At 44.9% G+C, this 13,647-nt stretch overlaps 1 protein-coding gene across 4 annotated transcripts; it reads left to right on the forward strand.

The window, feature by feature from the left end:
- The first annotated feature begins 53 nt into the window (after positions 1 to 53).
- On the forward strand, positions 54 to 11,958 carry FKRP (fukutin related protein). 4 transcript variants are annotated; one of them, XR_016271834.1, is made up of 5 exons: positions 54 to 112; positions 737 to 865; positions 4,104 to 4,185; positions 7,262 to 8,938; positions 10,755 to 11,958. XR_016271834.1 is itself a non-coding variant. In XM_089478622.1 (5 exons), the coding sequence occupies exon 5, from the start codon at positions 7,281 to 7,283 to the stop codon at positions 8,853 to 8,855; it is 1,575 nt and encodes a 524-aa protein (XP_089334748.1). In that variant the 5' UTR covers positions 54 to 112; positions 737 to 865; positions 2,709 to 2,841; positions 4,104 to 4,185; positions 7,262 to 7,280; the 3' UTR covers positions 8,856 to 11,958. The 4 variants fall into 4 exon arrangements, 3 of the variants coding, with proteins under 3 accessions (XP_089334748.1, XP_089334747.1, XP_089334749.1); XM_089478622.1 differs by adding an exon at positions 2,709 to 2,841 and having other exon boundaries at positions 7,262 to 11,958; XM_089478621.1 differs by having other exon boundaries at positions 7,262 to 11,958.
- Positions 11,959 to 13,647: the final 1,689 nt, after the last annotated feature.

Consider the following 13,647-nt stretch of genomic DNA (forward strand, 5'->3'; position numbering starts at 1 on the left):
CCAAATAAGGAGCCGCGCCGGAAGTGAGGCCTAGCTCCCTCAGCCACCACGGAGACTGCTACTGCTGCTGCTACCTGGGGGAGGAGATCAGGCGTTGCCATAGCAACGGGAGGTGAGGGCCTAGTTACTCCCCCCTTTCCTCTCTCGTTGGAACGGTCCCATTTGGTTGTTTCTTGGGGGGAGACGAGGGAGGTACCATTGTAGCGGCAGAGGAGGAGGAGGAGGAGGTGGAGGCAGTCTGGCACCGCTTTAACTCGTTGTCTCGCTCAAAACGCCATGGGTTTTTTTAACCTGAGGGGACGCCTCTCTAGGAATCTCTAGGTCCTCCAGGGCAACTCTGTGGTCAACGTCCGACAGACACTGACCATAGACTTGTGCTGGAGGAGCTACAAAGGCCTAGCAGAGTGTCCTCTCTAGGAATCTCTAGGTCCTCCAGGGCAACTCTATGGTCAACGTCCGACAGACTCTGACCATATAATTGCATTGCAGGAGCTGCAAAGGCCTAGCAGAGTGTCCTCTCTAGGAATCTCTAGGTCCTTCAGGACGACTTTTGGTTCAAGTTGACCATAGAGCTGTGCTGGAGGACCTAAATGTTCCTAGAGAGGACACATTAACCAAATTCGTGAACAATCAAAGCTGCAAAACACCAAAGCCGCAATGGAGGGATGAGTGCATATAAGACATTAGAGAATAAAAGCTAGGAGACTTAATGTAAATGTAAACTCATGCTTCTTAGACCTGCTCAAAATGGAGGACGTTTTGGAATCCCCTCCTCCTGGACAGAAGGTTGAGATGGAGGACGTGTCTGTGGAAAAGGAGGACAGCTGGTCGCCTTGCGCAGGATGGAGCTACGACTCTTAAAATGGTAAATACGTTGCTGTTGTCCGGCAACCCTTTCGCGGTGTTGTTCTTGGCAAGATTCATTAAGAGGTTTGACATTGGCCTTCCCCTGAGGCTGAGAGAGTGTGACTTTCCTAAGGTCACTCAGTGGGTTTCGTGGCTGAGCTGGGAATCGAATCCTGGTCTCCAGAGCCATAGTCCAACCAATGCTCAAACCACTAGGCCAGGCTGTCTGGCTTTCCAGCATTGTACAGTATGGTACAATAGCGTCCAAACCTATACACTCATCCCTCCATATTTTCTCCTTTGATATCTGCAGATTCAATTATTCACAGATTTGATTGATATGTTCTCTCTAGGAATCTCTAGGCCCTCCAGGTTGCCATGGCCGTCCTCAGAGGCTGAGAGAGTGTGACTTGCTGAGGATAGCCAGGCAGATTGATTTGCTCCAATAAAATGGGGACAGCAGACATATATTATCTCTTCCAATAGGATTATGGTATGCATGCCTAAACCTGCCTAGAGGGTGGATGGAAGCAGGAGTTGCTATGGCAACAAGGGGGTAGGAGGTGGAGGAGCCAGGGAGGAGGAGTTGCTATAGCAACGGACCCTATGTCAATCCAGAAGCATCCTTCCTCCAAAGAAATACATAAAGACGTCCAGATTTGGCTGAGAAGGGTATAGACAAAATGGCTGAGAAAGGTATAGACAAGATTCCCGGCATAACAACTGTGGAAAGTGGCTGGAGACTTAATTGCGGGTGTCTTCTGGATTTTAATTTGGGCCAGGCCTTATAATACACATCACATTATAATATACATGTATTTTAAGTGGTCCCTCCAATTTCACTGGGGTTAGGGATGGAGGATCCCTGTGAATGTGGGGGAAAGCCTCAAATAACAAAACACTGGCCCCATACAGACAGGCCAAAATAAAGCTGCTTCAGGTCACTTTGGAGATAGGCTATTTAAATGATGCATGCATCCTAAGAGTCTGGAAGCCACACCAAAGCCATGATCCAGTCCTAAGGACTGGAGCGCAGCTTTGGCGCAGCTTCCGGACTCTTAGGACACATGCATCAGTTAAACAGCATACCTCCAAAAGTGACCTGAAGCAGCTTTATTTTGGCCTGTCTGTTTACTTAAGAGAATGCCTCTCTAGAAATCTCTAGGTCCTCCAGTGCAACTCTAAGGTCAACATCCGCCAGAATTTGACCACAGAATCATGATGGAGGATCTACAAATGCCTAGAGAAAGTTTTCTCTAGGAACTTCTTGGTTAACCATCATAGCTCTATGTTCAGCTTCCAGAAGAGTTGCGTCGGAGGAACTAGAGCTTCCTAGAGAGAACATATTAGATAAAACCACAAATAATCAAACCCACTTAAGTCAAAGCTGCAAATGTGGAGGACTGGCTGCACTTCCAGATTTGTAAAAGGACGCAAACCATTATTGGAGTTTATAGTCCTGAAATGAGAAAACACATATAGCCGCAGATTTGGTGACTTTTTAACCATTTATTTTTAGCCATTCGTGTTGCAATAGTTTAGGAAGACCTGTTAGACTAGAGTAATACAATTCAGGCTCTTTGGGCAGAATAAAAATAGAGTTGTTCATCCTGATATTTCTGGTAAGATTTATTATAGCAGAGGCATCGGAGGATGGAAAGAAAATTCTGAATTACCAGTAGAGGGCAAAAAAGGGGGGAAATAGCAATGGATAAAGGTGGAAGCCAGTGAGAGTTACTATGAAACCGGTCTTTGAAAGTGAGGAGAAGCTTTGTAAATTTATGATTGATTTGTGTAATTTGGAAATGGTGTGTATATTTTAATCTTTAAATTAATAAAAACATTTTTTTAAATTGGATCAGGCCTGAGCCTAGTGCTTCTTTGGCATCCCAAGGCAGAGCCTTAAGAAATGCGAGGAAGGAGCATGTACAGAGCATCTTTTTGTTCTGCTGTTCCAGACAGACATCTGGGAGAGGAAGGAACTGAGCTTCCAAAGTAAGGCTTCTGTATTCCAGACACGCTTTGAGTCCCAGCACGTTTCATTTTGAAAATGAATAACAGAGAGGGTTACAGCGAGATGAATTAATATTTGATGATAGCCTTTTTTGACAAATATAGACAGTAGGAATAACTCTGACAAGAGAATGACGCTCAGCATACCCATTTTTTTGCTGGTCGCCTTGTAGGCGTCAAGAATAATAATATGACTTAGAGCCTTATAATATTATTATGTTATATTATTAATGATAACATTATACAGAGCATTATCAAGGCACATTGTGCTTTGCAGCATAAAAAAGGGGCTTACAAATTATCATTTAAGGGTTTGATTAATCTAACCATTTACCCTTGCCTAAATGTTTTGCTCTTTCTTTGTCATCTTTCTTGACATAGGGTGCATCCGCACTGTATAAATAATGCTGTTTGACTCCCCACTTTAACTGCCATGGTTCTGTTCTACAGAATCCTGGGATTTGTGATTTTGTGAGGCACCTGGATTCTTTTTCAGAGAAGGCTCAAGACCTTGTAAAACTACAAATCCCAGGATTCCATAGGATGGAGCAACAGCACTTAAAGGGATGTCAAACGGCATTGTTTCTACAGTGTAGGTGCACCTTATGTCAAGAAAGATGACAAAGAGGAAGAAATTTAGGCAACGCTAAATGATTAGAATATCGGATCACATAGGTAAATGTTGTGATGCTGTTCTCACAAATGCACTCTCGGATTTACACACGGCTGAAGAGATCTTTGCTAGGAGTTAACCAAACTAGTGTCATGTTACTAGTCTTGTAGATGCTGTCAAAAGTAGGGAAAGTGGACTATCTGTTAGCTAAGGGAAACTGTGCCTCTAATTCTTTGCTGGTCTAACTCCATGGCATAATGCAATTAGAAGGTTTTTAAAGGATGAATCTTCTCTTGAGGAACCTAGGTAAGCCAAAAAGGGTCAAGCCTCCATGGGTCAAATCAGCTCATCTGAGATTATCTAACTTTCCGCTTCTTTTTGCATTGCTGCTTTCCTCTTCCAGCTGCCTTGTTGCCTCAGGTAAAACAGATGACCTCCTGTTGGCAGGTTGAGTGTCAGTTGACCCACCTCTTATTAATCTTATAGGGTAAATACTTTTTCAGAGTACAGTTGGCCCTCCACATTTGTGGCATTGACTTCTGTAGATTTGATTATTCACAGATTTGATTAATATTTTCTCCCTAGGCCCTGCAACTCTCTTATATCATTGTTTGTTAAATTTGCTTTTCAGCTTGCTGAACGCTGCTTTAGAGGGAGGAAAGCACCTTCTTGACAGTGGCAGCACTCATAGTCCTCCAGTTTCTCCACAACAGGTAGTCTTACTTTTGAACTTGCTACTGCACTGTGCCTCCAGGGAATTTAGGATGCCACATGTGGTTCTCCTTGTGTGTATCATTAAAACAGCTCTGCAAAATGGATTAGGCTAAAATAGACTAACTTGCCCAAGGGTCGTCCCATGAGTTTCTTGGATGAGTTCTTTGCAGTTTTTTTCTCCCTGGCTTTCTTGGCAGGTAAACTGCTGAATGCAAACATCACTGAGATGTTTGTTACCTCTTATCACTGGAGTGGTCCATTTACACCATTATCTCACACACTGAAGTACACTCCACCGGCAATTTTGCCATTTCTAAAATACTTTTTAAAAATCACCTTCCTTTTAGGCCAACTGAAGCATGACACAAACATAATAGCCTGTTTTCATATGACCCTCATAAACCTCTCAAGGAAACTAGCAGAGAAATATTAAGCATTTATTCAGTATTATCATGACATGTGGAGTTTTTGTACAGGCGATTAGTGCATTACGCACAGAAACACACTCTTCTCCACACATGCATATTCCATGATACTTCATAATGAACTGCAGCTTTTGCCCCTTCTCAGATTTTGTCCACAATTGTGGCACTTAATTGTAATGGTGTAGTAGTTAGAAATGTCAGAATAGATTTGATGAGACTAGGTTCAGGTGGCCACTCAACCATAAAGCTTAGTGGGTGAACACAGGCCAATCACCAGCTCTCACGTAACTTAACTCACAGGATGGTTGTAAGGAAGGAGAAGGGATGACATGGTATAAATGTAGGCCATAATCCTACTTTATACTGGTGTAAATACCTGTAAGCCTAAATACCTTAAAGGCACCAGATCCTGTCTGATCTTGGAAGCTAAGCAAGGTCACCCCTGGTTAGTACTTGAATGGGAGACTGCCAAATACCTGGTGCTGTTGGCTATATTCCAGAGGAAAGAACTGGCAAAGCCACCTCTGAGGATTCCTTGCCTATGAAAACCATGTGAAGTTCATGGTTTCCCCATAAGTCAATGGGCGATTTGAAGGCACATTACACATGCACAAGTGCCATTATGCAAGTGGTTCCATTTTTGTCTCAGAGCTTGTGCAAGGGTAAGATCCTGTTCAGGATTGCATGAACCATGTTACTCAGAAAAGAGAAAGAACGCACTTCTCAGGATACTGAAAAGATGGCCTTTTATTTGTGAAGTCGAAGGCTTTCATGGCCGGCATCCATAGTTTTTTGTGGGTTTTTCGGGCTAGAACATGGCCACATAGCCCAAAAAACCCACAAAAAACTAGGCCTTTTATTTGTTCGGAAGCCTCCTGTGTGTCGGCCCTTAGATGCTCCAAAGGCTTTTGCAGATGGGGAAAGCTATATAAAAAACCCTTGATTGAACCAATCCACCTGTATTGTGGTCTTTCTCTTTTCCTACTGCCTTCCACTTTACCCAGTCTTAATTGTCTTTTCCTGCTCTGTAATAACTCTGTTATTACAACCGTAATAACTTCTTTATTACAGCTGTATTATTGTTATTGCAAAAGAATAAACCGCTTTGTGACCAAACTACCCTCCTGGGAAGCTGTCTGTCTGTCTCCTGCCCACCCTTTTCTGTCGCCTGCTCTTTGTCAGCAGAGGGGCAGAGGGGGCTGGGGAAGGAAGGTTGTGGAAAGCTTATTGTTCCCTTGAAAGCGGAAGCTGTGATCTATCCAGGGAAATGAGCAAGCTTGATCTAAATGAGATTAAATAGGGCTGCTCCTCCCTGGTCCATCTGCTACACTAGAAAGATTAGTGGGTTTTTAAAATAAGCATATGTTGAAGGGTTGCACTTATTAGGGTGACTCTTTTGTTTGGCTTCCTTGCCTCTGGCGATACGCAACAGGGGCCAGATAGCACACTCCCAGGAATGTTGACTCTTTCTCTCATTTTCTCATCAGTATCTCATCTGTATTTGGGAGGCTGGATTCCAACCCAGCTTACCTATCTACCCCACAGGGCTTGCAGATCCTAATCTGGCCCTTGCCTGGAGATTCTGTTCCAGGCAATTACTGCAGTACAAAACCCGAAATTCCACATGCGGACAGACAGCATTTTGAAAACGGAGATACATTTTGAAAGACTGGCTGTGAAATTCTGCTTTTCCCCACTGAGAGATTAGAATGCATTTATTGCATGTTAAGTCATAGGAACAGCTGAAGCTGCTTCACCTGAAGCTAGAAGATGAGTCTGTCTGGGAGAGTGTTACCTAGCATTGTTATTTTTATTACTATTATACTATATGTACACTATATATTTGTCCCCAGAACTAGGACTCAGTGGAAAAGGTTGACACTAAAATGATTTTTTCTGCCAATAACAGTTGAGCTCCTACACCCCCAACATAATTACATATGTAAAACTAAGCAGTATTAATATTAATCATAACAATAATATTAACACTCTGATAGCCTTTAGGGTTGAAGGGTGGAGTATAAATACCATAATAAATAAATACAATTTAGGAATATTATTTTCCATGCAGAAGATGCTGTAGTTAATGGACCCATTCTGCACAAAATTCACTAGGCTTTTTGTGTGTACAAAAAACAGAAAGCAGCATTTTCCCCACAGTTTGTGCTGTTTTCTACATGCAGTAAACACATGCAAAAAACCACATCTGAATTTTACACAGTGAGTCCCGAACAGCTAATAGTCTTTGAATACTGCAGCATTTTTGAAGACCTATTCTGAATAAGTCTTGAACAGCACAGAATCCATCCTAAATTCTTTTGTGAGCCACCTTGGGAGAAAGATAGCAGATTAAATAAATAAATGAAATAGTGAGGGGGGCACAGGCCAATTTCTCCCTCAAACCCCCTCACAGAAAGCCCAAATACCTCCCTTGTCCTCTGCAATCCCTCTCAAAATGGTGACTTTACTGTGATTTTGAAGAGAACTGTAAGATACTGGTCTTTCTTAGAAGGACGAATGTGGATTAGAATAGCATTAGTGCCTTCTGCTTCCTCTAATCCTTGGATGAGACTCTGCATTTCTCCATTATGCTAGAAATCTGAATGCCATAGTCACCATCCTGCTCTCATTTCTTCTCCATGGTCCCCAGGCAAACTGAATGTGGATGGATGAACCTACTGGGCCTGGAGGACACAGTCCTTTGGCTGCCACCCGGCGCTCACAAAATGCGCATCACCTTCTGCCAGGGTGTACTTGCGGTCGCCATCGCAGTCAACCTGCTGATCCTCTACTACATCTCGAAGCTTCAGCAGCGCCTCTTGCACCGCCACAGGGACCATGTGAAACCTGGCTCCCGTCAGCCTCTCTACCCTCCCTTGAGGTCAGGCCTGACCATCCTCATACGGGAATTCGAGGACTTTGAAAATTACATCCCTGATGTGGTGCGTTTTTTTCTGAAACAGAATCCAGAGCTGCCTGTGGTCGTGACGGCTGACCACTTGCCCTACCCCCCCATGGTTCTCCCTAACACTCCCAATGTCCAGGTGGTCCTCCTCAAACCTTCCCCTGACCAGTCTGCCCACATATTCAGACCTGAGACCTATGTGAGGACAGAATATGTGGTCCTGGTGCCTGATGGGGTGAAGGCAGACATCATGTCACCCCAACTGGAGCGAATGTTGGAGGAATTTAAGAGCAGCCAAGGTAAGGCTGAGATGGTAGCTGCTCCCCTGCACTCACTGGTTCCCCTCCAGTGCCTGAACCTCAAGGTGAGCCTTAAGGAATGGACAGCTGAGTACACAGCGGCCCCTCCTGCCTCCAGACTCTGTGCGGCCTTAAAAGGGGAGGCCATTGTCCTCCTCCGCACCAGGGACTTTTTCAACCTATCAGCCCCCTTGGCCAGGCCCTTGCTGACCTCCCTCTTCATCCAGACCTCACTGCGAGGATGGACAGTCCGTGTCCTTGATATTTCCTTCTCACTCCTTCACCAGCCTGTGCTCACGTCCTCCCATAACCAGTGGAAAGCTGACAACCTCGGCAAGGCGAACCGTCTGCAGCTCTTCCAAGACTTTGGCATCAAGCGGGTGATCCTGGAGGATGGAAAGGTGCAGTGGTTTGGGTGCAGCAAGGAGACACCACGGTGCTTTGGCACTATCCATGATGACACCCCAGAATACCTCTACCTGAACCGCTGGACCCCTCCTTGTTGCCTCAGAGCCTTGAGAGAAACTGCCAAATATGTTATCAATATCTTGGAGACGTCCGGCGTGCGATACTGGCTGGAAGGGGGAACACTCCTCGGGGCGGCCCGTTACCAAGACATCATCCCATGGGACTACGATGTTGACCTCGGCATCTACTTGGAGGACATCCCCAACTGTGAGCTGCTCAGGAACGCTGAGTCTGGCTCCATCGTGGATGAGAAGGGCTTTGTCTGGGAGAAGGCCATTGAGGGGGACTTCTACCGAGTCCAGTACAGTGAGCACAATCACTTGCATGTCGACTTGTGGCCCTTCTATCCCAAGAATGGCTTGATGACCAAGGACACGTGGATGGACCACCGACAGGACATTGAGTTTCCTGAGCATTTTCTGAAGCCCTTGGTCCCCATCCCATTTGCCGGCTTCCTTGCCCTAGCGCCCAACGACTACCGGAGCTTCCTGGAACTGAAGTTTGGTGAAGGGGTGATTGAAAAGCCAGAATATCCCAACCCAGCCATGAAGAGAATGGAGAAGGGAAGCTGAAAGAAGGCTTGCCAAGGCCCATGTCTGAGATGTTCTTCAGCATTTCAGAGCTCCTTAACACACACAAGCAATGGGTTATTGAGGTGCTTACCTGACCATGGCCAGTCTTTTCATAGAATGTGCAGTCTGCGAGGGTGTTTACAACACTGGGATCTTGCAGTCATTGTGTTCTGATACCACTTTAAATGCTGTGGCTGCATCCTGTGGAATCCTGAGATTTGTAGGTTGGTAAAGCACTGGAGCTCTCTGGCACAGAATTCTATACACTTCATGAAAGTACAAATCCCAGAATTCCATGAGATAGAGCCATGGCAGATAAAATGGTATCCAAGTGCTATAAAATTGTATAGAAAGGTGAGAGAGGAGAATAAAGGAAAGGGATGTCTCCTGTTGTTTGTCTGCCTCTTGGTAGGATAGGTGACTTTAGTTTGAGACTGCAAAGGAATACTAGGTGCTGTGGGCTATATTTCAGAAGACAGCAATGGGCTGTATTTCAGAAGAAGGCAATGGCAAACCACCTCTGGGTATTCCTTGCCTAAGAAAACTCTATGAAATTAATGGGGTCACCATAATTTGACAGGGGACCTGAAGGCACATGCACACGCACACAAATGCCATTTGTGCCACTAACATTTCACTTGGCAAGGCTTCTCTTATATTTGGCTTTCATTCTGTTTTTCTTTCCTTTTAAGCAAACGGCCAGTGATTGGTGTTGTAAATTCCAAATCTAACTCAATTGGGGGTTGTTGGATTAAGTCAACTTTCCCTAATCAGGTGCCCTCTCACACTCTAGGAGTGTCAGTCCAGCACATCTAGAGAAGATCCATTTGGGGAAGGCTGGGTTAGATGATAGCTGAAGAAAAGTCAGCAATTTGGAAAGACTTCAAAATTATTATTATTATTATTATTATTATTATTATTATTATTATAAAAATGTCAACAAGAAGTGGCATAATGTCACTTCCTGTCACCATTTTGAGAGGGACTGCAGAGGATAACACATGTTGGGCTTGCTGTGCATATTATGGTCCATAGGGTAGGTGTGCTAAGGGGATGCTTGAAAAAAAGGTTCCTTTATTGGTATAATACTAGCCATGCTGATTGGAGGGAAATTCTGGGGGCTGTAGTGAAGAAAAGTAACTTTCTGAGTGGTCTGAAGAGGAGAGCATGTGTGTAGTCAATGCATACAAAGGATTCCAGGGCCCCACATCACAGTTGCACAGTACCTGTGGCAAGGATTCCTCCTTGTTTGGGAGCAAAGGTGCCTTGTGACTCTACGTGACCGCCTTGCCCCATTCCACCTCTGTGCTAAATGTCCAGGAGGTTGCTTTGCAGATGGGGCTACGTTGCTTCACCCTCCCACAAGCTGTTTCCTTATAGCCACAAATACATCAGGCAGGTGCGGCCGTGTCATTGAAACCAATCCGTATTTTATAGTCCCATTCATAGAAACAAAAGCTGTTTTAAAACAATTAAATGAAAAAGCTTGTGACAGTCACATGCACGGTCTCATGGCCTACACCTCGCACTTCAGTTGAGGGAAAGGTTGTTAGCTAATTCATCCGGAAAGGAGAACCTTTCTGTGGCTAAGTAGCTATACTTAAACTGAATCCTACGTACCTTAATATGCATAGAGTTCTGTAATATAGATAGTGATCTAGAACTGCAGCCAGTGTGTTGTAGAAAGCAGAAGAGAACTTTATATTCAAAGTGACACATCTGCTTTAGACAACATAGAGTTCCTCTTCCCTGCATAAGACAGGCACAGAAAGTGCAAAACTGGGTGTAAGGCTTATGTGAAAATAATGCCAGTAGCCCAATGCCAACATGGGCATATCTGCTGCTGTGCTGTTTTGGATAGTTTGAACTTTATTGTCTCTCTCCCTCTGCCTTTCCTAGAGCAAAATATTTCTTCTTGGAAGGTTGTTAACACAGGAGCAGCAGGGGAAAGAAAACTGATTCCTCCTTTAGCTTCGGAGAGAGGGAAGTTAGATTCTCTGCAGGAAAAGAATCAAGGTAACAGAAAAGGAAATAGCCTTCTCTCCAGTGCAGGAAACAGATGGGCCTAGAAAGGAAGTGGCTTTTCTCTCTAGCAAGAGGAAGCCCAGCGAAGAGGACAGTGGGTCTTCTTTTGCTGGGATATCTGTACATAAGAACAAAACTAAATGCTAAATGGCCCTCCTTCCAGAGGCAGATATTTAACCAATGCCCAGGTCTTTGCTTGTGTAGTAGCCTATCCTTGCCAGCAGAGGACAGCAACAGCTGTCAGTAGACCTAAGGAGAGCAGTCCTGGACCATATTGTGTTGTTTGTTGTTGTGTGCCTTCAAATCATTTCTAATTTAGGGCAACCCTAAAGGGAACCTATCGTGGGGGTTTCTTGGCAAGATTTGTTCAGAGGTGGTTTTATCATTGCCTTCCTCTGAGGCTGAGAGCATGCGACTTGCCCAAAGTCACCCAGTGGGTTTCGTGGCAAAGCTGGGAATCAAACACTGCATGCCAGAGTTGTAGTCTAATACTCAAACCACTACACCTCACTGGCTCCTTCGAGTAGTTCCAACTTAGGACACCCTATCACTGAGTTTTCTTGGCAAGGTTTGTTCAAAGGGGGTTTGCCATTACCTCTCTCTGAGGCTGAGAGGATGTGACTTGCCCAAGGTCAAGTGGGTTTTCCATAGCCAAGTGGGGATGCCAACCCTGATCTCCAGAGTTGTAGTCCAATGCCCAAACCACTACATCACACTAGCTCTCACCATGGACTATGGGAGCTACAAATGTCACTGCCTTCCACTTTGATAGCAGCATCAGACTCCAAGCTTTGTATGAAACCTCATTTCTAACACAAGAACAAACCAGGTTTCACTTGATCAGGAAGCCTCATTCACGGAGCTGAAGGGGTCAGCTTGGAGGCAGAAAATGGGTGGCTTTCATCTGACATTTCCAATTGACTGCTGGGAAAAGTTGCATAGGGACTAACAGCTGGGACCCTTCTTTGGAAATATGTACAGCACTGTGTTGTTCCGTGGATCTTGGCGGGATTTCCATCTGGTTAAAATTGTATAGGGTTGAGCCAAACCGAAATGAAATAAAACCCATTGCAATCCATCTTGTGTAATAAATGTGTCATCCAGTTTATTCCAGGCCAGTTAGCTTGTAAAAAATTTCTACATCCCACATTCCCTTCCTTTTTTTAACTTGGAATTTTAACTCAAAACTGTTCAAGTCATGTTTCTATCCAGCTGTCATACAATTTCCAGCGCTGCAGAAACAATATTCCATCATTAAGATCTGATGGTGAAGTCCTTCTTTTGGACTATAGCTCCCAGAATCCCCCAGCCAGGTTGGGGAAGCCGTAGTCTGGAAGTGTAACTATTTCATCCTCTGAGCACATTTCTTTCTTTCCAGCCCTCTGCCATATATACTCAGAAAGGCATGCATTTCCAAAATACTCTAATTGATGTTGCAAAGGAATTGCTCACACTTTGAACTCTTCTAGCTGCCTGTTGGCTTTCCTTGGGCCACTTTACTTGCCCCTTTTCCTTTGGATGCCTAAACTCTGTTCAAACTGCAGTTTTAGGTGGTTGCAATGCTAGAAATTTGAGGAGTGGAGGAAAATTTCAGGGGGCAGAAATCTTATTTGAGAGGGAAATGCCCTAATTTTTCCATAACTCTCCCCTGAGGTGGCAGCGCCCTCCTCCTTCAACCTCTCTCGCCAGCTACTCATAGACTAGGATTCTGGCTTCTTTAGTCTCTCAGCCACCCTGGCTTACCAGCCGTGCCTCTTTTGGGATGCGTTATGTATCAAGCGCTTCTAGGAACCAAAGGGGCAGAAAATGGAAAGCAAGTTGGGGCAGGTTGAGCACACAAAGCCGCGTTCCTCTCTGTTGTTGTTTTCTGATGCCTTTATAAGTCTCCTTTTCTTTGTTTAGAGAGCAGGTCAGCGAACAACCAGATGCTGCTGTTCGACTTGCGCTTTGCATCTTGCAAAAGGTGTGTTAGTGAGACCTGGAAGGGCAGGCTCACCTATAGCCCAAGATGGTGTGAAAAGATATCAGGAACCAGTGCTCTTCCTTTCTGCAGCTTCTGCCAAACTGGGGAGGCTGCCAGCTGCGGGGCTGACCAGTGAGGAGGAGAATCAAGGAGCTTGGAGGGACCTCAAGGACCATCCAGACCAACCCCCCGCCATGTAGGAGCAGATACTACTCAGAGCTAAGTTTCAGAGCTGAGGAAGGTGACTTTCCTTCACCTCCTGAGTCCTGTGAGTTGAGGAGCCACTCCTGCATATCATTACAGTTATGAGGGCTAGGAACTTGTCCATCAGTGAAAATGCTTAGGAAACTCAATTCATGTCTTTTGGAGCAGATGCATTGCCTTGCTCCAAAGCTCCAGATTTGCAAACTTGCCAATTCCAGGTTAGGGCAAGATAACTAGAGACAGACCTCTGGGGATGCCTCCATCACAGCTGCCACTGTTACCTTCTCTCACCTGAAGCTCAGATGCAGGCAGACGTTAATTGTTGGGTTGCCTTAGTGATGGTTGTCAAGGGAACCCTTGACACACGACTGTTTCCCACATCTATTTAAAGAAGAGATTCAGTTTCAGGTCTCTCACTTCTGCATTCTCAAAGAACAAGCCTTTTCTCCTTCCAAAAGCGAGGAGCCCCAAGGCAAAGAGGATGGGACACCTGACACCTGGCTAGAAGAATTTTGCATATTCAGATAGGTGAGAGCTTATTGTAGGGATAGAAAGGATACTTGGAAAATGTTTGAGCATTAGGACATGCTGATGCAGAAA

The sequence above is a fragment of the Sceloporus occidentalis genome, unplaced genomic scaffold (genome assembly GCF_023333645.1).
Source record: "Sceloporus occidentalis isolate IW3139 unplaced genomic scaffold, rSceOcc1.0.p SCAF_13, whole genome shotgun sequence".
Taxonomy (NCBI): Eukaryota; Metazoa; Chordata; class Lepidosauria; order Squamata; family Phrynosomatidae; genus Sceloporus; species Sceloporus occidentalis.

Excerpts from the sequence above, each read along its gene's own strand:
- FKRP (XM_089478622.1), top strand. The coding sequence starts at position 7,281 with ATGAACCTACTGGGCCTGGAGGACACAGTCCTTTGGCTGCCACCCGGC.